This window comes from Mauremys mutica, chromosome 11 (assembly GCF_020497125.1).
Source record: "Mauremys mutica isolate MM-2020 ecotype Southern chromosome 11, ASM2049712v1, whole genome shotgun sequence".
Taxonomy (NCBI): Eukaryota; Metazoa; Chordata; order Testudines; family Geoemydidae; genus Mauremys; species Mauremys mutica.
The window spans coordinates 33,757,025-33,783,745 of NC_059082.1; the positions used below are offsets into that span (position 1 = coordinate 33,757,025).

A 26,721-nucleotide genomic window follows, 5' to 3' on the forward strand; every position below is an offset into this window, starting at 1 on the left:
CATTTGGAAAGAGGGTGGTTATCTTATTTGTGCAGATATATTCCAGAACAGCCTTTGGAGTTGATCCTGCTGAAATGTATCTTGAAAGGGCTTTCAGTTCATCACCTAAATCACTTGCATCAATATCGCGGATGTCATTATGTGTCAGCACTGTCTCTAGTGCCCTGCATTGCTGGTGTAGGTCTTCTTCAGGTATAGTGAGGAGTTTTGGAATATCATACAACATCCCAAATATACTGCTGTGTTCCTTGAGCTGCATGAAACGTTCTTCAACTGACTGTATTGCACAATCTAGCACCTGGTTAAAGAATTCAACTTTGAATTGTTGTTTGGGATCTCTTATGGGATTATCCCATGCCTCGTAATCAAAATGTCGTCTTCTTTGGTGACTCTTGAATTCTTGAATGGGTGGGAAAATAGCTTCAGTGTGAAGTTCCTCTGCCAACTTCTGTGAACTCTTCAGAATGTTTTGAAATCCCTCATCTGACTGGTAAGACTGTAGGTATGACTTTGCTTTGTCCAGTTGTTCCATTGCTCCAGATATATCAAGGCCAACACCTTGGAGTCTCTTGCTTTCAACATTTATTTCAAACAGTTTGCAACAAAAACAGTATGCAGCATTCTGGGTTTTTGAGTACATAAACCATGGCCTCTCCACTTTGTCACCATTGGGGATTTCATGCCCGTAATGTGTTGGATGGAAACGTCTATTTTCATTGTCTTTGGGGAACATGATATTTTTCACTTGCTGTAGCTCATGCAGTACAAGGAAGTCCCTCAGGCTACTGCTCAAGTGGGTCCACAGTCCTGGATCATCTAGACTTAAGGAACTAAACTCAGCAGCAGCTGTTTCTTGCGCCTCCACCACACTCTCTTCTCTGATCTACACTTTTCTTCAGGAATGTGCATGGTTACATCCGTTTGAGATGGAGATATGGATGCTGCAGTAGCTGCTAGGTCACCTGTACTCTAACTGGAAGATCAGGCATCTCCTCACCACTCACCTTCTCATTGGGGCCGGAAGGCTCACCGTGAACATTTGTGTCTATGTATCTCAGGAGAGCTCCTTCCTGCTTAGATAGAAAAGTTTCCTTTGCTTGCTTTCTTTTTCTGAATGCTGCCCCAGAGGGGCATTTTCTTCTTTCACTCATGACTGCTGTTCTGTGCCAGCTATAGTGGCTCTCAACACTCAATTGAAGGGGACAAATAAGCAGGCTGGTAACAGGGCCTGAGTGAGGAAAGATAGCAGCATCTTAAGGGTCTAACTGGCTCCCACTACTTCAGTTGACTGCCTGTTCTCCTCCAGTGGGTTCAGGGAAGCAGCAGGAAACAGGAAGCTCCCTGAGAAGCTGGTATTAATCAGTCCAGGCTCCTGGGGGTGCTAGAGAGGTACCTAGGAGGCTCCTCCTCCTCTCTCTCCCTGCAGCTCCTGCTACTTTCTGTTATTCCCTCTCACCTTTTCTCCTGCCTGCCCGTTATGTCTCTTGTGCCCTCCTTCCTCCAGCACAGCACTCCACCATCTCTCTGCATCTAGAGCAGAGAGAATACATATGCACCAGCAGCAGACACAATTTTCTACACACTGGGTCCTAGTGGCACACCCTCCCCCCTGCACCAGTCTGGCACCTGAGGTGGCTGCCTCAGTTCGCCTCATGGTAAGGCCAGCCCTGAACTTGCCATTACCTTACCAGCCATACACACCTTGATGTATATCATCAAGCTCTTAATGGACTTGGGTGGGAAATAAGTGGGAGAAGAGTGTTTGATGTCAGGCCCACACACTCACAGCAATTTCAGATTGCAGGGCTCAGAAATGTTCTCTGCATCTTTATGCCCATCTTGACCCTGTAGGCCCCTGTTATGGAGCATGGTGTTACAGAGTGTCCCCAAACAAGTCATCTGTGGATTATGCCGCTCCCATACCCACAACCCCTGTAGTTTGCCACATCTTGGTTTTCTCATGGAACAGATGTTATGCTGCCATTTACTATGAATGACTTACTGTATCTTGTGGATTTTCTTCATATTTAACTCCTTAAATGCTTTTCTTCATGGAAAGTTGTCACATGGTCCCAAGTAAATAATAATCAGATGAAAGGTTATCTCTATGTGTGAGGAATCCATTCTAGCAAGGAATTAAATTGGGGATCTAGGGATTAAAATGGTCTCCAAAATGCCTGATCATTGGTCAATGAGGTAATTTCATTAGTTTGTAAGAACATTAGGCTTTGGATAGTATTGTTTATATGACCCCTTGACAGCAACTGACCCACTTTGGAGCTCTCTTTTTGGCTCAGGTCTGCAGTCCCATGGTAGCCAACCCACTCAAAAGCCTGAAGAAATAAGGCTGTTTATTGAGAACCTGCTTTTACTAATGTGGTTTCTTATTGACCTCCTAGACAAACTGGATTTCTAGGCGAGAAGCTTAAGTGCCTTATACAGCTCCCAGCAGTAACTGGGAGTCTTTTTCATTTATCTTAATGGGAGCTGGGTGGCTTGGGCCTTCATTTTGTCCTTTAATCATCCTGCAAGCACAGTGCCCATGGTGAATGCATCGCACACCTCACCCAGGCGTTGGGGGGAGGAGTCATTCTGATTTTAAGGACAAGTGTTGGACGACTTGTCTAAGACAGTAAGAGTTTGCATATTGCAAACTTGGAAATGGCTTGACTGAAAAACATGTCTTTAACTTTAAAAATTAAATGGGATTGAAATGGAGGGAAAAATCCTTTGACGTGAGCAATATCAAAGTTCCAGGGATATGTACCCATGAAAGAATTGTATTGATCATTTGGCTAAGTAGCAAAAGCAAACAGCTGAACAGATTTTCTATTAGGTCCAGTGCATACTGGAAACAGATCAGCTAGAACCAAAAGAAGGAATTAATTCAGCTTCTGAAGTATCAAAACCACGCTGGTTCATAGTGACACCTAGTGGTATCCTATGGGATGTTTGCTTTGTAAAATTTTGAGACTAGTGCACATTAAAATGAAACTAATAGCAATGAGGCATAGTGCTGGTGGGTGCTGTGCCAGTCTTGGTCCCAGCTTTGTCCAAGTTTCTCAGTTCTGACCTACTTTTTTATGTGGCTCTAGTCTAGAGTCTCTCTAGAGAAGACACTAGATGTCACTCCGCTGTCCCAGTTGGCTGGTAGTTCTGTTGGGTGCATAAACAGAGGGATTAGGCTGAGTCTACACTTGATCTATATTGGAACATTAAACTCTGGTGTAAGGCTAGTGCCAATGCCCATTGCCCCCACCTCTGCGGCATGTTTAGTTTTAAAGATTAAATAATTTGTGCAAATCTTCCATTTTTGTTCTCTTCATCTTTGGATGGACTCCTAGAGGGGGCAGTCCATTGTTAAACTAGACTGTTCCAGTTGACAGGATTTTACGTGGGGTATTTTTGTGTTGAGTGAGTTCCTTGTTGCCTTGACACTGATTTCCTTAATGTCTCTCATCCTGTTCAGAATTGCATTTATGAATTAATAGGCAATAAAGGACATTGTTGTCTAACATCCTTGGAAGAATCATATCCACCCTACTGAAGGATGATAAAAAATTGTTTTGTTGCCTGACAAGTGAAGCAGATGTATCCCTCAGAAACTAACCCTAGTAGCTGCAGCCTTCAGCATGCACCCTTTGTCTTTAGTGCTAGAAATGTCCTCTTCTTGGAACAATGTGCACTGGCAGGTGAAAACCTGTTTGCTGGTCATCATAACAACCAAGCTCTTGTTGGGTCTGGCTGCAGTGCTGGTTACGGGCGCTTCTCACAAGTGACCCAGGGTCTGGCAGGAACAAGATCTGATATCTGTTTCATGTAAACATACAAGTCTCTTCCTTTAATCACTGATGTAGGAGGAATAGCTCTCCTGCTGAATTGCTACTGCTGCTTTTTAGCCTGCAGCGTTGTTGCAGGAAGCAACAAATTGGCATACAAGGGGGTGACAGCAATAGAGCTCATAGCTACAATAATACCTAGGACTCCTGCACTTTTAAGCCAGGTATCAGAAAGCATCAGTTCCTTTTGTTATGTGCCAAACGTAGGCTTGGGGCCTAGTTAAATCTCGCAGTATTCTGGAGGGGAGATGAGCTTGCTTGAGAGAGTAGCCCAAATATATGAGGCTATAGCTCTAGTAAATAGAGGTAGGACTAAACCAAAGCCCTGAATCCAAATATCTCCAAACTTCAGGGGCTGAATTTTGCCCTCAGTTACACCTAGGCAAACACCACTGAGTTCAATGGGCACAACCAGCTAGGGAAGGGGGAAGCTGGGAGGCACATGCTTTTGGGAGACAGTAGGTTCCCTTTGGAAATGTGTAACTTACTTTGGTCAAAGCATTCCACAGTCTTTTGTCTTCTAACCCTCTCTGTCTCAGTTTCAGCTGCTGCCACTCTTATCCTGGTGCTTCGCATCTCGCAGCCACACAAGAGAAGCCCAGAAACATAATTCCAGAGGGGATGAAGAGCAATTACAGATGGAACTGGCTTTTAATAGGAATTCCAGTAGATTCAATTTGAATCTTGCATTTGGTTTCTAGTGGAGGACCAGTAGCTTGAGGAACCAATTGACCTACAGTATTGCTCTCTTTCAAAACCCAATTCTCAACTGGAACTGGGTGAGTTTTCAGCAGTAACTTCTATTATTCCTATCAGCCAGTGCATGAGGGGCGGCTATAACTTCAATCTCTGGAAAAGTGATTGTCCAGTCCTCCTGGGTGCCAGGTATATTTGGTCACTATGACTCTTGCCACCTTAGCAGAATGAATGACTAGATCAGGATGAAGGTTCTCCCAGAAAACTCTTTGTCAATGAGCCTCTATGTGTCTGGGCAGAAGAGTCTACTGTAAAGCAAACAAGCTGGGAAGAGAGGGGTGTCAATTTTATTTATCAGAAGGAACGCATCAAGAAACTTAAGAGTTCTTTACAATAGCTAGCTAGCTATTAATGATTAGTGCATGTTGCATTATGATTGGCAAAAAGATTGATCTCTGAAGTGAACTTTGCACTTTCAGATAAGCAGTGTGGACAGTAGATAGTGTGTTTCCCAAGGCAAGGGGGGGATGAGTGTGGGTCCAGAAGCACAATGAACAGCTGTAGAATTGCGCTCACTGTGGTTTTATTTTGTACTTGCCTTGTTTTCTTTACATCAGCAAGACTGGAAGGTAAGAGAGCTACTTTCTTTAACATACCTTTTTATTTTGTATGATGTACAACACCAAGGTGCTGACCATTGGTCATTATAGACTACATGGTTATGGAGCTTTTCGGAAGGAATTGAAAAATCCAATGCCCTGGCCAAATCCCCACCTGTAAATTACATGCTGCCTCCCTCAAATTCCCTTTTCAGAAGTTACTTTTCACCTGCCCTCTGACATTTTTTATGCAGTGTCCATAGCATAATATACTTTCCATCTTCCCCCGCACAAGTATAAGGATGCTGTGATCACCTCTTTAACTAGTGTTACATAAATACAAGGAATTATTATTCTCTTCAGTAAACACAATTTCATTGCTGTCTAGCAGAATATTTCAAATGAGATTAGGGATGGGTGCCAAGTGTTTTTGGATTTGTTTCTTTTCACATGAGTTATGATCAGTTTTAGGAAAAGATGGCTTGAGAAATATACCTAATGTTACTTATCCCGTCCAGTATTGTATTGTCATGGATACAATATGTTGCCGCTTGCGTGACTACAAAATAATAGATCTGCGTCAAATACTTTGAGCCTGCTCAAGTTTTGACTAAAAGTGCATAATCCAGGTGCATTGTTGTTCATGTTTAACATGTCTAACATCTATCTTGCAAGAAATACACCCAAATTAAGATTTTCAGTAGGTTTCTTTTTGACAATAGCTTGGTGAAGTTTCATTTACAGTTTTGAAGATGTATGTATTAGGTATATAAAATATTCATCCAAACCAGCAAATGATGGAAATCGCACACAGTACTGTATGCAAACTTGCAATACTTTCATGTAGAATTTTATGCTAATGCATGCCCAATTTTTTTAAAAAATAGTCCTCTAGATTTAATCTGAGGCCACCTTTAACTTTGCTGGAGGATTGTTCTGCATGTGGTGTTTGACTTGATTGTTTTAAATATGCTCATTGCTCCGCAGCTGCAATATGCATAATTAAACACTGGTCTACACTTTTTCCCATCCCATGTGACTCTATATAAAGATACAGAGTACAGTGCTTGTTTTTGCACCTGTCTGCTATTAGTCTTGATTTCCAGACAGTATGGATTTTCCACACTGCTGAGTGATGCAGTTATGCTGACCTAAATCCTGGTGTAGACAGCACTTTGTTGATGGGAGAGTGACATAGTTACTGCCTCTTGGGGAGGTAGATTACCTATACTGACAGGAAAAGCCCTCCTGTTGGCATAGGTAGCGTCTTTCTTGAAGTGCTATAGTGGCACAGAGATGTATTGGTGCAGCTGCACCACTGCAGCATTTTAAGTGTAGACAAGCCCTTACTCAGAATGTCACAGCTAAACACAAGATGGAATAGATTGTTGAGCATAAATAGTTAGGACATATTTCAAGGTGAAGTGGCCTGTAACATCTCTCCAGTCATAGGGAGGGAGTAGTTTGGGGTGGAGGGGTTGTTAGTGAGTTATAGATTGTTGTAATAAGCCATAAATCCAGTGTCTGTATTCAGTCCATGATATTTAGTGTCTAGCAAAGTTATGAATTTAAGCTCCCATGCTTGTCTCTTGAAAGTGTTGTGCAGGTTTCCTTTGAGGATGAGGACTGATAGGTCAGATATAGAGTGATCGCTTTGTGAAAAGTTTTCACCCACAGGTGATGTGATGTTTTTGTCTTTTATCATTTTCCCGTGTGAGTTTATTTGAGAGCATCGTGATTGTCTGGCTTCTCCTACGTGTTTCATGCCAGCTGTTTCGCATGGCAAGTGCTGGGAGGGAGGGGGGAGGAGGAGGAACATGGCGCGCTCGGGGAAGAGGCGGGCCAGGTCTGGGATTTGGGGAGGGATCCAGAGAGGCAGGGAGGAGATGGAGTTGGGGCTGGGCCGGGGGTAGTGGGGCGCGAGCACTCACTGGCGCCAACAAAAGTTGGTGCCTGTGGCCCTAACCACTGAGCTATGTGATAGGCTGGGCTGTGGCTCTCTCAAGCTCTCTTGTTGAAGCTTTTCTAAATTATAAATTATTTAGATATTCGCTGGAGCAGGGACTTGAACATGGATCTCCCAGGTGAATGCCCTAACAGCTAGGCTTACACAGTCATTATCATTCTCTCAGTGGCGCCCTGAATATTTAAGCTTTTCATACAAAGTGGAACAGCTTCAAGAGGAGAGACAGGGAGAAAGAGACTACCACCACCTCATTTGAGAAGGCCCCTGGGGCTCAGGCAAGAGTTAGGCAAGGAGCTGCTTGGAGGTGTCAGGAGTTAGGTGGCTTTGCACATGCCTATGGGCAGAAATTTTGGTGCCTGTGGGGCTATGTGGGGTTTTGAGGATCTAAATTTTGGAGTTAGGTGCCTAAGGTGGCAGTTAGGCATGTAAATCCCTTGGTTGGTCTAGCCCTTAGTCTCACAACAGGAAGAGGACATGCTCAAGACCTTTATTTCAAGCAGCCTACAATTTCTTGAAAGACAGATACTCCAAAATGGTTGGAGACAATGAATCTACACTTACTAGTCTGCCTGCCTGTCAGGTGTATCATCTCAGGTTTTAAGGGATGTGGCTGGTGGAAGGGCCTTCCTTATGTTGTTCTCGATTGGTTGAGCTATTTGTGTCACTGACATGTTAAGCAATTGTGAGTAATAATGCTATTTTTGTATTAAGGACATATATCCTTTGACCTTCAATAGGAAGGCTCCTGTGTGCAAGGATGAGTTGCCTGAGAAATGCTGCATGATCAAACCCCTGATCTGTCCGGAGGCTGGTAGGAGTGAACACAAGATGTTCAGCACAGTGGATTAGCTTCCCCTTATGTGCAGCCATACTTAAACGGACAAGGCTTTGGTTGGAGACTTGATTTACCTTCCTTCTGCATGCTGGGTTTACTACCTTTTGCACTAGGTGATTTTAATGATAAGTATCAGAGGGGTAGCCGTGTTAGTCTGGATCTGTAAAAGCAGCAAAGAGTCCTGTGGCACCTTATAGACTAACAGACGTATTGGAGCATGAGCTTTCGTGGGTGAATACCCACTTCATCGGATGCATGTAGACCGACGAAGTGGGTATTCACCCATGAAAGCTCATGCTCCAATACGTCCGTTAGTCTATAAGGTGTCACAGGACTCTTTGTTGCTTAATGATGTTGTGTGTGTGTGTTCAATACAACATAACATAGTAACTGTCTGTACATTATTGTTCACCATAAATAGATCTTTGACCCATAGAGATGATAAAGGATGGGTTAGACAAACAATCCAGCTCTGAATATGCGGTGTAGACTTTCAATTGCTATGGAAGACTGAATGGATCATTTGTGTGAACATCTGATTATATTTATCAGAAGTTCCATTTACCTTTAGTTTATAGCTGGCAGAAAGGTGCTGTCACCACATTCCTACAGACATTTCTGGGTATTTCACACAAAGCATTCTAAGGTTCCTCTCTGTTCAGACTCTTGCCTTCTTAAGCCTCTTACTCAATCCATTTCTCCTTGCTCCTCTCTCAACCTTGCTGAAGTGAACTCATTGACATTCTGGACTCCATTTAGATTGCAAAGAACTGACAAAATAAAGATAAGAGCTAATATCTAGCTAGGAAATTAAAAATGTGATTGTGCCACAGCTGAACCTTGTAATTATGACAGAAGTCTATTCATTAATTAAAATCTCTGCTGGTTTAAATTATTTAAATGTCAGAGTGTACCTGATATAAACTGAGAACTGTACTTTAGTCTCAATGAAATGTCTGTTTCAAATGACATCGTGTGTGGGGAAACCAGCACCAAACAGGTTAAGATGAGGTACAAAAACATCTGCAAGCACATGGGTATCTCAAAACAAATCCCATCTGGCATTCAGCTTAGGACCTGATATAAGTTATGAGTGGTAGGTGATGTGATAAGAAATTGTGGCTAATGAGTTCAGAATGCAATACTCTGCCTTTATCTCACACTTTCTATCTTCAAAACTTTTCTCAGACATGAACTGATTAACCTTTACACATTTGAGAGGTAAGTGTTTCCTATTTGTAACACGGGGACAATAGGGCAGAGAGGTTAAGTGGCTTCCTCCAAGGAAGTCTGTAGCAGAGCAGAATAAGAATGCAAGAGGTTCTGCTCCCCTGGAAGTTTCTTCTCTACAAAGCTTTACTTCTCTCAAAACTTGTTTTTGGTGCTATGAGAAACATTTCCCCTATGTTTCCAGTTTCTGCAAGCTATAAAAATCAAGTCCTGCTGCATTTCACTGTATCCCACTTTAACTGATGCAAGGGGATTTGTTAAGACCACAGTATGGGGATATACTTTTTGTCTACCTATCTCCTCCCCCATTGTCTTCAGAGTACTTCATAAACATTCACTAATCTTCACAAATGTCCTGTCAGGTAGGTACCTGAGAGTTTTGAAGCAAAGAGGTTAAAGTGACATGTCCAAGGCCAAAGAGGAAATTGGTGTCCATTCCACTTCTGTAAAATGGACTGATTTCCTCCCCCCACAGGGGATGTGTGGGGATTAATGAGTTGCTGTTTGTAAAGAAGCTTGATGAAAAATAGTAATATTAACCCTATTAATGCTCTCTTTGTCTGTAGTCCTCATCCAAACATTGGCCCCACACCTGGTCTTTCGTGGCAGATTGTGAATGTCCCATGTCAGCTTGATTTAGGGTCACCCTCTTATCTGGAACCAAAATTAGTTTTATGGTTTATCTTAATGAGGATCCTTCACTGTACTCAGAGTGCAGTTGAGCATCTGAGTCCCCATGGGATGCAGGGTGCTGGTAGTATGAAGGGTGCACAGCGGCGTTTGGGTACCAAAAATAGTCTTCTCTGTCAAGTCTTCTGGCTAACTATCAAACAGTGGTGTCTGCCACCAAGTGAAGAAGGCATAAATGAGAGCCTAAATTATTGGCAGTTTCATAGTAGAGAAATGGTGAAATAACAAACTAATCTTGAAGGAGAGAGACGTTCTGTGGTCAGTGCTGTGACTAACAGGGTTCTTTGTACATGTGGAGAAGTGGGTGAGATGTGGGTGGGGGAATTATTCTTCCAAGGTGGCAACAGCAAATTTTCTGAGAAAGTGAAGGGATCTTTCCAGCAGTCCCTTGAGTGTAAATGCATAGAGCTCTCACGTCAGCTTTAGATAGAAACCAAATAATAGGTGTGCAATGGTAAATCACTATATTTGTCCTGGCTGTATACACCAGAAAGCCATTTAGCCTGGATAAAAAGGGAGCCAGACAGTGAGCAAGCCAAGAAGCGGGAGGTACTGTTTAGTAAGGCTTCCTGCTAAAAACGGAACACAGCATTTTTCTCACTGTACTTTGTATTGATTCTGGATCCCTCCATAAATAACTCCTATAATAACAGGATCATTTTTGTCACTGGCCTCCCGGCAGTGTGTCTGCTCCATCTGCTTCATTCACAGGATGTGCTTCTTGTGTTGGCTCTGAGAGCTGAGTAGGAGACTGTGTGCACAGGCAGACTTAGGTCTTGTATTATGAAGAAGTGGGCGTTTCAGCACACAAGCTCGGTTCAGACCATGCTTGATTGAGGTAGGCAGCTGAGTGATGTGCAGCGAGCCAAAGCACAAGTATTCAGCAACTTCTCAGAGCAATGAACTCTGTGAAGTGTGCAGGCCACTCTGCCTGCATGTTCTGAGGGCTGGAGCAAGAGGGGTGCATGACAGGGGTGCACAGAGAGTAGTAAGGCCATACAAGTAATGGCAGATTATGTGCATAGTGGTCTTTGGTAGGATTATTATACAGGGGGGTGCAGTGGTAAGTGCAGCTCTTAGTCCCACCTGAGTAGCCATTGTGGGCAATTGAAGTGAGAGAAGGAGCAGCAATGAGGGCCAGCTGCTGACTCAGAAATGTGTGTGAGGGGAACAACAAACCAGTATCACTAGTCAGTGCCTCGTGACCTACGCTGAGCACAGGATCCTTGTCAAGTGGCAGGGCCTGTTCCCATCAGCTTGCTTCAAGTTACTGGCTCATGGGTAGCCAAGAGCCATGTTCAGACTGAGCTTTATCCAAGAGGAGTGGAGTCTTTAAGGCAATTACAGTTTGACCCTGGCCTGCACCACGAAGAATGATGGCTTAGGGCTCCACTCTCACAATCTTCATCTTGCAGGATTCTATATTTCAGTTCCTGATGTTGCTGCTGACGTCTGCCTCAATTCCCTGTCTGTACATTAGAGATAATGTCCACTGGTGCAGTGTACTTCCCTCTCTGCAGCTGGCCAGCACCATTAGCCAGTGTGAAAGGAAGGGGGTGGGACAATGACAATGACTTCGCTGACCCATTCCATCCTTCCTCTGGTCAGCTTGTGCCTGATCCTTTCAGGTCTACACTACAGCTGGGATTGACACTCTGAGATCAATCCAATGGCGATCGATTTAGCAGGTCTAGTAAAGACCCGCCAAATCGACTGCAGATTGCTCTGCAATCGACCTCTGTACTCTACCCCCGATGAGAAGAGTAAGGTAAGTCAATGGGAGATTTTTTCCTATCGATCCTTCACGGTGTAGACCCTGCAGTAACTGACCTAAGGTATGTCGACTTAGAGTAGGACAACTTACCACGGTAGTGTAGACGTAGCCCTAGAGGGAGCAGATATGGTCTTCTTGTGTCCTCCTCTCTAGCATTACCAGGCAATGGATGGATACAATCTGGCCCCAAATAACCTTGGCTCCTCCTGGAGGGTCTATATTGCTGTGCAAAGTCTTGTGCTCTGACTGCTTTATGTTTTCCCATAATCATATGCTCATAACCATATGTTTTCCCATAATCAAATAAAAAAGCCAAAAGAACAGGGAAATGTTGCTCGTTAATTTCTATGCATATCTTCCTCTAATGCAAAACAAAAGCAAAGAACTAAACAGTCTGCTTGTGATTGCAAACAAACTACTCTACAGCTTCTTTCAACATATCTTTAAGTTGTCTGATGTGACTCACTGGTATCAGCTGCCCATCATCTGAGCTAATGGTATATTTTAAAATGGAACCAGAAAGATAGCTATTAACCCGTATCCAACTCCAAGTTTACTCACAGCTTAGTCTTTTGGGTTGAGACCGATAACACAGGAACCTGTGCTTTAAGTCACTACTGCATGGTTAAAATAGGTAACCCCAATGTCAGACTTGTAGAACAGTTTCCACTGGTGCAGAAACTCAAAGCAAGCTGTGGGCCAGCCAGCACAGTGAATTGGTATTTTGTTAGCTTTGGAGTGAGATATAAAAAGCTTGTTTGGTTTTTGGCTGTTTGTTAACAGGGTTGGCTCTAAAAACTAACGTGAAAGAAGCTACTGTCATAGCTTTTAGTCTCTAAATGTGACCAGCAAAAGTGGGGAGAGGAGAAATTGAGTTAGTGCCTTTTTCCTGTCTGAAGGCCTGAAAGATGTCTTGTTTTAAAAAAACTTTTTTACAAAATGCATTTACAAAAGTTATTCTGCTTATTTTTTATCATTAGACATTTCAAAGCAAAGTGATTTAGACAGTCTAAATATTCTGGCCCTCACTCCTTCAGGGAAGGGAATGTGTTGGCAGTGCAGCTGTTGGGTTGAAGCAGCCTTTGGAATGGTATTGCAGCCTCTCCACAGGAGATTCTTCCTCATGCCACCCGCTACACCTTGGTAAGAGGTCTACCACGAGGTTGCTCTCAGCAAGAACACTGGGCCAGCAGCCTTAAAATGGCACTTCAGTGTAGCAATAAGAACATTATCAGGCCAAATGGGGAAATTATACCAGAATAAACTAGCACCTCTTGCCATTGTAAATATTACCAGGTAGACTTTGTCTGTGAGTAACACGCTTTCCATTTTGGTGTTTCCTGGAACAGTATGTAATGAGCCAATGGATGAAGGGGTACATGGAGACAAGATTGGGATCCGACTCTACTATGATAAAACCACAGATCGCTGTAAACCATTTGCATACAGAGGTGCTGGTGGGAATGGGAATCGCTTCTTCACTGACAGGCAGTGTATGAAGAGATGCTCTACGTTAGCTGAACAAATCTATCCGGATGATGGTGAGTCAGATTGGCTTTTATTTTGACTTTTCCATTCTCAGCATAGCTTTTTCTGATTGTAGAAGAGGCAAAGTCAGGAGAAGAACCCAAGGCCCACCTGTTGCTATGGAAAGTGGTGGCTGCTTAGGATCATAAAGAAGCTACAGGTCAACCATCAACACTCACTCCTCTAGCTTTCTCCATCCACATCATCATCAGCGTATCCCCAGTGGGAACGGTGTAAGTTAAAATTGCCACAGTAGACTGAAGGTCCTGAGAAGGTTGGGAGGAGAGGAGTTGGCCAGCTGGCAGATGGAGGTTTGTAGACATGGATACGGGTCAGGTCCTTCACTTTTATAGCCTGACATTCGATTATATCATTTGGACCTGATGATGAGACTGGAGTTGCTGGAATGCCTTCCTTTATGTAAGATGCCATCCTAGGTACAGGCAATATCCCTGTAATGGAGGTGAGCCACAATAGCAAAGACACGGATTGATTGTTGAGTGATAGTAGTAGTGTGTATTTCCTGAAACAAAATGACGTGTGTTTTGTATACTACTGCCAGCTGGACAGGGGCAGCTCTAGGTATTTTGCCGCCCCAAGCACGGCTGGCAGGCTGCCTTCGGCGGCTTGCCTGCGGGAGGTCCCCGGTCCCGCGAATTCGGTGACGCACCTGCGGGAGGTCTGCCGAAGATGCGGGAACTGCGGACCCTCCACAGGCATGCCACCGAAGGCAACCTGCCTGCTGCCCTGGCGGCGACCGGCAGAGCGCCCCCCGTGGCTTGCCGCCCCAGGCACATGCTTGGTGTGCTGGTGCCTGGAGCCGCCCCTGCAGCTGGAGGAGGAGATCCCTGATGGCCACTGAAATTCCTGCAATATTGACCCTGAGTCTAACTGTAGGACTCAGAAGGAGAGAAATTATAGTCAGTACATATTTAAAAATCTGTTAAAATTTCCTAAAGATGGTTTCCCGGAACATGATTTGAAGTCTGGTACCTCAGAGCTGGCTAGAAGCAAGTGCTGTATGTTCTACTGGACAGTTTGGGGATCTCCCCTTTACAGTCATAGAAAAACTCTTCTTTTTAGCTCTGCAAGATTATGAGATGTTGGATCTTAGATATATAACTGGTGCCAAACTGAATATTGCCAATCCTGAAATAGGAAACACTTCTCTGGCTCTTCTACCTTATTACATAAACTGTCAAATGTTTTGGGGTTTTTTTACTAGTCTTTCAGTTTAGTTTAGTTCCATCTTATGAGGTAACACTACATTCCTCAAGGTGCTAGTATAAAAATTCCAGCCTTTAAAGTATTTCATAACATTAAAAATTCAGCTCATACTAAATACTAGAGCTTCCTGATCCTCTCCTCCTGGCAAGATTTCACCACGTTAACTACTAGAATTACATCTCGGTGTCTTGGACATTATTTTTAGTGTCTAAAACAAGTCCAGATCCAAACTATGACTTGGGTCCTTCTCTGCGTCTAAAAGTTAAGGGCTGTGGATATGAGGTGTTGGCTCATTCTCCAGCACTCCACAGAAGGTCTCTATTTGAGGCCCTGTAAATTGGTGGCTGATTTATTCTCATGTGGATATTGTCAGTCAGTTCAGAGTTTGCGTTTGCTGTGTGTATAAGCAACCAAAAGTGTGGGTGCTTATCTGAACTGCTTTAGGAAACTAATGAAGAACATACCGTACTTTCTCAGGAGACTCCCATGGTTTCCCACTTCAGAGCAGGTGAAAAATCCTAAAAACCGCCCCTTCCTCCTGCTGTCTTTTACCATTTCTTCTTCCAGTTCCATCTGGAACCTGGAAACAAACCTTCAAATGGCCTACTTCAGTGCTAGAAACAGGCAGAGGTCTGGGGGAAAGGGAGTATGAGCCAGTTCTGCCTTTTGTATTCAGATTGCAGCTGAACACTGGGAACAACTGAGCTTGAAACATTACTTTGCATCCAGTAAAGGAGAAGGAACTAGGAATGTTGCAAGACTAAGGCCTGGTCTACACTACGGGGGGGTGTGTCGAACTAAGGTACGCGACTTCAGCTACGCGAATAGCATAGCTGAAGTCGAACTACCTTAGTTCGAATTTCCTACCTGTCCAGACGCCGCGGGATCGAACTCCGCGGCTCCCCCGTCGACTCCGCCACCGCCGTTCGCAGTGGTGGAGTTCCGGAGTTGACGGGAGCGCGTTCGGAGTTCGAACTATCGCGTCTAGATTAGACGCGATAGTTCGAACTCCGAGAAGTTGAACTCTCCGCGTCGACCCGGCGGGTAAGTATGGACCTACCCTAAGTCCTAGGAAATCTCCCATTTGTCTGTCCCATGGACAAGTCTATGAGCCTATGAAGTAGGATTCCCTCTCAACTATCCCAGGATGAAATGCCCCCGAATTATCAGGGCATTTCATCTCATTTCAGCCCATCCTAAGCTAAGGGCCTTGTGCTAGCCTTGCGAACAGTGAGGCATTTTGCCCAGAGATGCTTGGTCACAACTTTAGAATAGAAACTGACCAGGACAAAAGTGTTCTGAGCCATCAAACCTGTTTGTTCATGTATGTCCACTAGAGTGAAGTGGCACTAGGAACAGATATATGCAGGGAACAGTGGAGAGTTATTTAAACAAAGCTAGAATTGAGTATGTGCAGCACAGAGGCAGATGCCTTGGGGCTTACAACAAACAGTGCAGGAGAAATATCATGCAGAATATTTTGGCTACAAACATACTTGTTTGTTGTGTGTGTGTGTGGGGAAATGATACAGTCTGTGTACAGTTACAATTTACAGACACTGAAACAGCTGCCATGCTTCTACCGCTGTGTACTGTACAAACAGAAATTAGGGCTGGAAAAGACCCATTAGTTCACCCTGTCTATTTCACTACCAGTGCAGGATGGTTCCTGGCAGGATGTTTTCTAGTGCTTAGCTTGGGACATATATAAATAGATTAGACAAGGTTTCATCCACCATTTCCTCTGGAAGTCTCTTCCATAGCCTGCTAGATCTTGCTATTAGGAGACTTGTTTTTTTCCCCCCTGAGACTCAGCCTAAATTTCCCTTCTGTTGTTTTCATTCCATTCTTTCTAATTCTACCCCTCTAAATGCTTTGGTATATACTAGCAACAAGCAAATAATTTGTAACACATCGTTTATTAGTTGAATTTTGCAGATAGAGATGGAGATTCCACAACCTCCCTAGGCAATTTATTTCAGTGTTTAACCACCCTGACAGTTAGGAACTTTTTCCTAATGTCCAACCTAAACCTCCCTTGCTGCAGTTTAAGCCCATTGCTTCTTGTTCTATCCTTAGAGGCTAAGATGAACAAGTTTTCTTCCCCCTTTTAGATACCTGAAAACTGCTATCATGTCCCCTCTCAGTCTTCTCTTTTCCAAACTAAGCAAACCCAATTCTTTCAGCCTTCCTTCATAGGTCATGTTCTCTAGACCTTTAATCATTCTTGTTGCTCTTCTCTGGACCCTCTCCAATTTCTCCACATCTTTCTTGAAATGTGGTGCCCAGAACTGGACACAATACTCCAGTTGAGGCCTAACCAGCGCAGAGTAGAGCGGAAGAATGACTTCTCGTGTCTTGCTCACAACACACCTGTTAATGCATCCCAGAATCACGTTTGCTTTTTTTGCAACAGCATCACACTGTTGACTCATATTTAGCTTGTGGTCCACTATAACCCCTAGATCCCTTTCTGCCGTACTCCTTCAGAATGTGCTCTATGGGATCAGTGCCTTTCAATTCAGCTGCCTTCCTTCAGGGCTCAAGTTTGGAGCAAATTTGTACTGCTCATCTTCACAACTATAATTCTTGACACTGTCCTGCCAATTACATGGTTACTCTGAAGAGTTTCTTATATGAAGGTACTAGAGTAAAGATCAGGGCTTTGGAGCAGAGCCCAGAGCTGGAGCGGAGCAGCTTCAGAGCAGTTGAGCTGCAGGTTTTTGCCTGGAGCTGGAGCGGAACCGGGGCACAGCTGTGGTAAAGATTATTGTTTCCTTACCCAGGTTGTGCTGTGGAAGTGTGAGAATGAATGTGTTTGCCTCTGAAGGAGGCATCCAATTCCCTGAGCTCACATCACCGGTTACCCAAGATCTCAAAGTAGCCTTTAAAAGTGTCCATTCTAGGGATTGTATTCTTCAGATATGCTCAGAAATGACAGAATCAGGTATGTTTCAACAGTTGTCTCAAAGTTTTGAGCTGTTGTCAAGGGCAGGAAAGAGCTGTCACTCTGGGCAAAACATAAATCATGGGAAAGGTCAAATTTCTTCTAAGAGTGGCACATCATCACACTGTGCCTTTAGTCATCCTGAGTCACCAGTATGAAGGAGAGGAAAACAATCTTTCAATGTGGTTTAAAACAAATAGAACAAGATCTTCAGCTAGTGTAAATCAATGTATAGCTCTACTGAAGAAAGTAGAACTACAACAGTTTACACCAGCTGAGGATCTGGTCTATAATTCCAACTCTGCCATAGACCACGTCAGCAGAATGCTAAGTCCCACTTTTTCTAGAGAATCTTTTGTGTTATCCAACCCATATGGATCCTGTCCATAATAAGCAATTTTGATCAGGTTACCTTAATTCCAATCTGTTTCTTGTGTCACATTTACAAGAACACAATTGCTCTGTAGATCTCAGATACATACTTGAATTTGAGTTTAGAGTAAATACAGCTTTTTTCACTGTAGGACTATGCATGTATTCTACAACTGTGAGAATCCTCATTACAATTGTAATGCTGCAAAAAATGTCATCACCACTGAGAATAAGTCACTTGGAATGGAAAATGGAAATTCAGATGGTTTCATTCAGAGCTACAGTATAAAGAGGGGGAATGAAGGGGATCAATTCTGGGCTTTGAAATTACCGTACTTTGTGTCAGGGTGCCCCCTGGAAATACACATAGGGAACTGGTGTGGAAATAATCTATCCAATAGAGCATCAATTGTCTCTTTACTTTGTGTGTTCTTAAATCTGAATACTGCAACAACTGCAGTCAGCTGGATCCCCCTTTTTATAAAAGAGGGGGTAGCTGGCAGGGCATGTTCTGTGAGGGTTCCAGGATTCTGAAACTTGCTCCCTCATTGGTCCAAAATGGCCTGAATTTGGTGACCCTCTGGGTGCTCTGCATTTGTTTGATGGGATTTCTGGAGAGGGCTCTGAGTATGTACTTCCTACAACAATGCAGGGGGAGGGTAGAGAGGGAGCTCCTGTAGGTGACTGGCTGGCTGAGCTGCTGAATGATTACTGTAAAGCTGCTGGGATTTCATTGTATTAGTGATGTATTCGATGGCCAAAAGCCTTGGATTGGTAGGTTTAAAATTAGCATTTAAATTTACAAAAATAAGAACATGATCACACAAGCAGTTTTTTATTGAAAGCTTTTCCTCTTCTTGAAAAGGGATTGTGACTTATAACATTATAATTCAAACAAGCTGTTATAAAGCATTTGTTGGCGATACCACCAAGAAATCATGTGTAATACTCTTTAAGTGCATTAGGCTTAGATTCTTAACCAGGGATAGACATTCCGAACTCGATGTGTCACTCAACATTCTCAGCCTTTCTTTCCTAAAATATATAACACTGCTGGCTTGATCTGAAACAAAATAGCTCCCCCACTTTCCGCCTCATATACACTGTTATATATTATAATTTCACCAAGAAGTCTCAGCTGAGATCAGGGACCCGCTATATAAACACATGAGACAGTTCATACCCTAGAGAACTTGAAATCTTAAAACTAGAATACTCCCCCATGAAGTGATTTTTCTCAAGGTCACACCAGATCAGTGGCAGAGTCAAGAACAGAACCCAGATCTCTTGGGTCCTAGGTCACTGGCCTATCTACTACTCCACACTGCTGTGTATGTGCAAGAAGTCTGGGCCTGTAAATGAGACTTTCAAGTCCCACACCACGTCATAGAGGAATTGGTTTCTACTAACACACAGGACTAAGTTATGCCCTTGATTACCTGTGCAACCTCATTGAACTAATGGGTGTAACTGAGTAGACTTTGGCCCATTATACACCTGCCATTAAGCTAATCAAATCTGTTGTATATCTATCCTCTTAGTATATCTATGGTAGGTAACCCTGGCTTTCTTACTGATGATAAACCAGTCTGCCAGAGCCCAGACTTGATAATCTTCCGGAAAAACACTGTAGAGCCCCTCTATGCAGACATTTGGGGATGAGATTGGCTGAGGAATGCATTGTAGTTAAGGGGCTTTATTACTGTATATGTTGGTCAGTAGAAACTGATCATATCACTTTGAATTCAGCGGTTTTGTGTGTGAAATCCTGTATTTTAAATTACTGTATGGTGCTAAGTAGATCAGAACGAAAGAAAACAGATTAGGCTAATTCAGAGTTGCTTCATCTCCAGTGTTCTGATTTTAACCTTTTTGTTCTTCATACAGACCGTGTTTGCCTCTTGGAGAAGGATCTTGGACATTGTAAAGGGACCTACTTGTTGTGGTATTTTGATCATGCGCTGAAGAAGTGTAGGACCTTCATTTATGGAGGTTGTGCAGGAAATGGAAATAGATTTGTTAATGAGACAACATGTTGCCAGACGTGTGCTCAGGGTATGTACAATGCACTCTATGGTATGATATGTGGGCATCTAAAGGTCCATTACCCACTGTCCCGATTAGATATGATTTGCTTTAGGGAGAGCTGGTAGCACTGCAAATAGCTAAGGTTGCCTAATATGTTCCATTATAAAACCCCATTTTCAGGTGCTGATAACCTGGACAAACTTTAACTGTTTAGGTTGAAATTGTCCAAGCCAGGTGGTTGTTCAGTGCAGCATGGGACGGTGACCTGAGACAAAGAATTAATTTCATCATGTTTTTTTTTTAATTATACTCATCTCTCTCATAGATGAGTGCTTCACAAATATTAATAAACTTACCTTAACACACACATCCACCCACCCCTGTGAGGTAGAAAGGTATTCTCCCCATTGTACAGATGGGAAACTGAGACACACAGAGATTAAGGCCAAAATTGTCAAGTATCTTCTAATTTTGGATGCTCAGTTTGAGATGCCTAAAGCCTGATTTTTTCAGAATATTTATCACTTTATATGTTCAGAGCACAGCTGCTATTGACTTCAGCTGCAGTTGTGGGTGCTTGCCACTTCTGCAAATCAGACCCCAGGTGTCTCAAGTTGGGCATCTATAAATAAAGAACACTTAGTGGCCATCTATGAAAACTTGGTTTACAGGACTTGCCCAGTATCACATCGAAATCTGTGCCAGAGGCAGGGTAGAAGCCACTTCTCCAGGGCAGCGTTCAACTGCCTTAACCAGGAGACCCTCCTTTTTCTTCCTGCAGTCCCCTGCCTTCACGCTTCTACAGCAATGAGGCCAATAGTCTTACAGACAACAGCACAATTCCCTACACAATCTTGATTAATTGAGTAACATTCATCCTGTGCACTAAATGAGGCAGGACTCCTGTGGAATATGGCATGAGATCATGTAATTAAAACTATTATAATGCATATGCACAGGGGCCTAAATTTAACTTTTTTTGAGTGCCTGATTTTACAACCTTAAGGTCCTCTAATATTTGTTTTGTATGTATGTATTAGAGAACTGACACTTTGACTGACCTCAGGTGGCCATTCTCGGAACTGCCTACGCAATAAATAACACAAGTGACAAAACATGACTTGTGGTGTGGCTGCTGCTTCTCCCTCATATCCTTTTATTGCCAAAGTTACCTGTGCTTCTCACAGACTTGGTGTCTCTCTCTTTCTCTCTCTCTCTCTCATTGCTGAAAAACACAACTGACATTAACGATCATGAAGCTGACCTTTGTGTATTTTACTTCTTTTAGGTTAAATACTCTGAATATGCAGAGTGCTACCAACTTAGCAGGGCCGCCCAGAGGGGGGGCAAGTGGGGCAATTTGCCCCAGGCCCTGCAGGGGCCCCCACAAGAGTTTTTCGGGGCCCCTGGAGCGGGGTCCTTCACTCGCTCTGGGGGCCCCGGAAAACTCTCGCGGGGCCCGGGCCCCCGGAGCTTCTTCCGCTCTGGGGCTTTGGCAGTGGGGGGTCCTTCTGCCCAGGACCCGCCGCTGAAGTGCCGGGTCTTTGGCAGTAATTCAGCGGCGGGGAGCTCCCGCCGCGGGTCTTCGGGGCACTTCGCGGGTGGGTCCCGGAGCGGAAGGACCCCCCGCCGCCGAATTACCGCAACTTAGGGCTGAATTCTGGCCCTAGATATTCATGGATGGCTCCTGTTGAAGTCCATGGTAGCTGTCTGCACATATTCTGTAGCAGAACATTATGCATAGGTCTTTAAGTAGGGTATGAATTGTGTTCTGCTATGCTCAGCAGCAGATGTTTTTATGCTATAGCACTGATTCTTAGGGCCACATTCTAAAGAGACATGCACCCTGTGCATAGCCCCCATAGGATTTTTTTAGCCATAATTTTAATTAGACTCTTGCTTTCAAACTGTTACCTTACAATCTGAATAAGGATGGTCGGCTCCAGCTCTCAATCTGATGGTTACAGAAGTTTCATGTTTATTCTTTGTATAAAACATAAAGGATGATTTTAATCTGAATTCCTTGTTCTCAGCATTCCAGAGATCATGTACAGCTAATCTTCCTAGTCAGATTCTCTCCAGCAAGCCACATTTTATTCCTCCATTGGCAAGTCACTTGTAACACTTCCTTCTTCCAAACACTCAAAGTGGATATTTTTCAATAGACAAAGAGACTGCATTACAAGCATACCCATTGTGTGACATTAAAATGGGCCTTTTACAATTTCATGTATTTGATAACTTGTGTGCACCACTGCTCTCTGCTGGATGTAATCAAACTTGCTCAAGCATTTGTAACTTATCTTGACCACTAAAGGCTGCTCTACAAGCTATCAGTCTGGCTACATTCGAGCTAATGAAGAAACTTCCTTAGCTCTTCTGTTTTATTCATAAAAACCACAATTCAGGAAAGCACATAAGCAAGTGAGCAAAGTTAAGCATGTGCTTAAAGTGCTTTACTGAATTGGGGTTGCAATGAAAAAGGAAGCTAAAAATAACACTGAATTCATTATCATAATACCAAAGACCAATGGGTGGTAATGTATGTGCTTTTAGCTCCTGCGTGTGAACAAACAGGAAAGGAAGATGAAGGGCCTGATGTAGGTAAGCTGATACCTTTTTATTTAATAGTAATTCACCAGTCAATGCTATCTGTTATTACTTGGATTATTTTATTCTAAAAGTATTGAATTGCAATGGTAGCCAATCATTCCAGTAAGCTCTAATGGTCTCCTCTTACTTTCCCACTATGTCAGTGGAGCAACTTAATTGAAATTACATTACATTGAAGGGACAGATGCAAGTTAAAATTCATAAATATTAATCATAAATATCATCCCACTAAATTAACAAAGGCCATTTAAAACCAACTGACCCATTTGCCTGGTTGGTTTGGCTCAGATCCAGGAAGGGACGTAGGCCTTGGAACGCTGAGTGTCATGGCACCTAGAAAATCAGAGAAACAACACTGCAATCCACATAGCCTGAGTTAGGCGCCTCGGTGCTCTATACAATGAATGGGAAGAGCTAGGCACCTGAGAGTGTGATCCACAAAGTCAGCATGCTAGAGTGGGAGCTGCCTAAGGTACCCAATGGGCAGCAGGAGCTCTACCGCTGTTGCTTCAGTCTTCGGCGGCAATTCGGCGGCAGGTTCTTCGCTCCGAGAGGGAGTGAGGGACCCACCGCTGAATTGCCGCCGAAGAGCCAGACGTGTCGCCCCTTCCCCATGGCTGCCCCAAGCACCTGCTTGCTGGGCTGGTGCCTGGAGCCGGCCCTGCCAATGGGAGATGCTGACCAGAAGGGTGTGCGCTAAGCCCTATTCTTCTCAGAGATAGGTGCCAAGACCAGACTGCAGGCTAGCTCTGGTGGCAGTCCACAAACTGGGGGAAGTTAGGCAGTCAGCCTCTTAAGTGGCTTGCAGAGTCCAAAACAAAATGGCCTGTGGGCAGGGGGTGGGGAAGGAGGAGCTCCCTTATAATCTTTAGTCTAGTTAGAGTACTCACCCAGCATGTAGGAGACGGTCAGTTTAGGTCCCCCTCTGCCTGAGTGGGAAACTGGATTTGAATGGGGATCTGCCACCTTCAGGTGAGTGTCCTGACCACTGGGCTTTGGGGATATTCTAATGCAGATCTTTTGTTTAGTCTGTTTTGATCCTTCCAACTTTCTGCTTTTCATATTGTTTGATGCTGAACTGCTGTACGCACTGATGGGAATATGCACAACCAACAGAATCATGCTGGGATCCAGAGCTGAGGTCTTGGGAAGCTGAGATAGGGGCACCATTCTCAAAGGAGTTGGGGTGTTGCAGAGAAACCAAAAGAGAAGCACTGTTTCAGGGGTGCAGGTTATTTAATATGATATGCTTAGGGTGGCAGATGTGAAAGGGAGTTACTACTGCTGGAGATGGGCCTAGCATGCAGCTTGTGGAGGGGAAAAGGGAAAGAATAGCCCATGGCAGCAAAGATCTTGTGGCCCTGGTGTAGATCAGTCCTCAGAGAGTAGGCCAGAAGGAAAGAACATCCTCTGGAATGTATAGGGGGCATGTAGGAGGGATGGTCCACTTTTCCCACAGATCCTCAGATTCCATGAGATTTGCAGACTTCTCTCTCCCCACTCCATGAGGCTGCATATCCCTCCACTCAGAGGGAGAATGTGGTTCTGCCTTTTCCCCCACCCAAGTTTGACTTTAAGATGGGAACATCAGAGCATCTAGTATTGTCCAACAAGAGGCAAATCCTCCCCCTGACTCCACAGCTGTGAAGATGCCCATAGCACTGCAAGCAATGGGGTATAGCAAACGGCTCAGCACTGACCTGCCTTTCCATGGGGTATATTGACAAGTGACAGTTCTTGTACTGTCCAGCTACTGTGGAGAGGGCACCTGATGTGCAATAAGGTACCAAAGTAAGTGTATCCAATGTACTGGAGGAATCAGATATAGAAGGGCTGCTTCTGTCATCAGCAGAAGTAACACAAGACGAAGTCATTTGTGGAGCGGTGGCACTGTCACCAGCTCTGCCCTGAAGCTACTGGTGCACAGGCAGTAGTGGAAACCAACACAATCTGGCTGCTTTCTCAGACATTCAGTCTTCTGTTCTGTCTCTGTCATTGGTGAAATGAAATGTAAAGACACAAGACATCTATTCTCTCCAGTTAACTATGCACTGATTTTCCTGCAGGCTTGGTGCTTGGAATCACTGTGGGATGTACTGCAGCAGTTATCTTGATATCTTCACTTGCCATTTTCCTTCAGAAAATGTAAGACTTATGCATTCCATTCAATACAGGTGTTTGGGACTGTGGATATTGTATGTGATATTGTAAAACCAGTGACTTTTCTCCAAGGGGATAAAAGCTAACCAAAAACTCACCTTCACTTTGGAGGTGGGTGGTGGCTCAATCTCAATCTCTGTTTCCACACTCATCGAGACTAGCACATGTATTATAAAATGAATATAATCTAAAACTTTTAGTAGTTTAAAAAAGCCTGGGAGGAAATCAAATAAGGTAGTGATAGCTATAAGGAAAGCTATGTTATTAGAGTGAGCTTTCACATGGCAAGTTAAAATGCAACTGTGGATAGTTTGGCATCTTCCTGAGGTTCATAAACCCAAACTGGTACAAGAGGGAGCTGGGCCTCATTTTATCTTGTTCCAATGTTTGATACTCTTCCAGTGTGGCTGTTCTTATAGATCCTCCCGTGGTGTGAATTGTCATAGTACCATTGACTTCAGTAAATAATAAATTTACTTCAGTCGAGCTATGACAATTTACAGCATCTGCAGATCTATCCCAATGTCTTTGTATGGCTGAACTGTTCTATTTCCTACTTGCCTTGTTTTTACATATGAAATCATTTGGATTAGAAAATGTTCAGAAAGTGGTCAACTGTATTATCAGGTTGACAGGAAGGGGATTTTTTTAATGGGAGTACAACATTAACCAGGTTTAAATGCTGGTTCATTAAGAGGGGACACTTAGGCTCAGAACCTCAAAGGTATTTAGGCTGCTAACTTCCATTGATTTCAGTGGAAGTTAGCAGGCTAAATACCATTGAGGATCTGGCCTTAATTCATTAGGCTACACAGTCTGTGGGAATGGGTAGTCCTGAGGTGGTATTTCTTGCTCCTATATTTTCCTACTTGTGAAGCAAACCTGTTGAAACAAGGAAAATTTGAACTAATAAATTGCTAGAGTTCAAGCAAAGCTTGTTTGATTCATACCAAGATCCACATTCATGCTTGCTTTTTTTTTAAACAAATCAGATTTAATTTACTTTGTTTTGGTGCTTCAAAATAAAATATAAAAGAAGCTGGAAAAACAAGAGTTTTGCAGCAGCTTTACCCCACATTCATCCCCCGTGTATTTATTTTACCTGTAAACATCTCCATTAACTGACTCCTGACCCCTGAGTATGCTACTGGCATAACACTCTCAGCCTCGCATACTTGTTATAAGAGGTAGAGCAGGCCAAATCTTGGTGCTATCAAAGTTAATTACAATCCCTCTTGATTTCAAGGGGAGCCGGATAGGCCCAGCAAAGGTTTCTGTTGGCTTGCGTAAAACAATGTGACAAATAGGGAACAGTGTTAAACATATGCATTGCTTGGAAAAGAGAATGAACCTACAATGGAACGGTTGTGCTAATTTAATCTCTCTCTCCCTTAATTGTCCAGAGTGAAGAAATATTCAACCAGAGAAAAGAAGCAAAATAACCCCCTGGCTAATATGGAAATGTACTAACCAGAAAGAAAAACCTTCTTATTTCCTTGGATTAATGCAGTGAATTCCTTGATTTGTATCATATGGTTTTGTTATATGAAATATTGTTTATACTTTCTAAAGAACCTATAAAATGCGTACTGGGATTTACACATCCTATTCATCCGGTCCAGTGTATGGGACAGCTCTCATCCCATTTGAGGGACATATGTAAGAAACCCCATAGCTTAGTGCACTAAGCATTGCTCTAGTGGTAACTTAACTCAAAATACTGTCTCTCTGAACTAAATCCTGCTTTTAGCTACACAGCTGGAAATGAAGAATATCTCCACTGAGCTTAGTCTAAATTGTTTATGATGTTGTGGGTAACTAGACCATATGTGCTTTTAGTGAGTCTGTTCTTCCCGCTTCAGGCACATGCAGAATTTCCATTAATGTTAATTAGCAAGACAATGTTCTCCCAAGACTTCTTGTGGCTCAGTAGTGTGCTGTATGAGATGCTTTCCAAACTCCTCATCAGAGAATCTTTACTGAGATGGTAGTTCCAAAATCATCTGCATTATTAAATGGTGATGTAACACTTAAGTCACCGGCTGTACCTGCGCCTATTGTCCATGTGCAGTGCAGTTTGCTGCCCAAAATGAGAGAGAGAGAGCAAAGGAATGCAAGGCTCGGAAGTACTGCAGCAGTACTCAGAAGAATGCAACAAGCGACGAAGAGTCCTGTGGCACCTTACAGACTAACAGATGTATTGACGAAGTGGGTATTC

General features: G+C 43.4%; 1 protein-coding gene across 1 annotated transcript; it reads left to right on the forward strand.

Annotated features, from left to right (window-relative positions):
• Positions 1-5,029: 5,029 nt before the first annotated feature.
• On the forward strand, positions 5,030-26,643 carry LOC123344513 (kunitz-type serine protease inhibitor bitisilin-3-like). The gene is made up of 6 exons (XM_044980820.1): positions 5,030-5,164; positions 12,979-13,170; positions 19,590-19,757; positions 22,287-22,334; positions 24,410-24,488; positions 25,907-26,643. Exons 1-6 carry the CDS (start codon positions 5,086-5,088, stop codon positions 25,971-25,973), a joined length of 633 nt encoding a protein of 210 aa, XP_044836755.1. The 5' UTR covers positions 5,030-5,085; the 3' UTR covers positions 25,974-26,643.
• The last annotated feature ends 78 nt before the right edge of the window (positions 26,644-26,721 follow it).

Excerpts from the sequence above, each read along its gene's own strand:
- LOC123344513 (XM_044980820.1), top strand. The coding sequence starts at position 5,086 with ATGAACAGCTGTAGAATTGCGCTCACTGTGGTTTTATTTTGTACTTGC. Across the intron at positions 5,165-12,978 it reads TACATCAGCAAGACTGGAAG|TATGTAATGAGCCAATGGAT; the intron begins GTAAGAGAGCTA and ends TTCCTGGAACAG. Across the intron at positions 24,489-25,906 it reads GCCATTTTCCTTCAGAAAAT|AGTGAAGAAATATTCAACCA; the intron begins GTAAGACTTATG and ends TTAATTGTCCAG.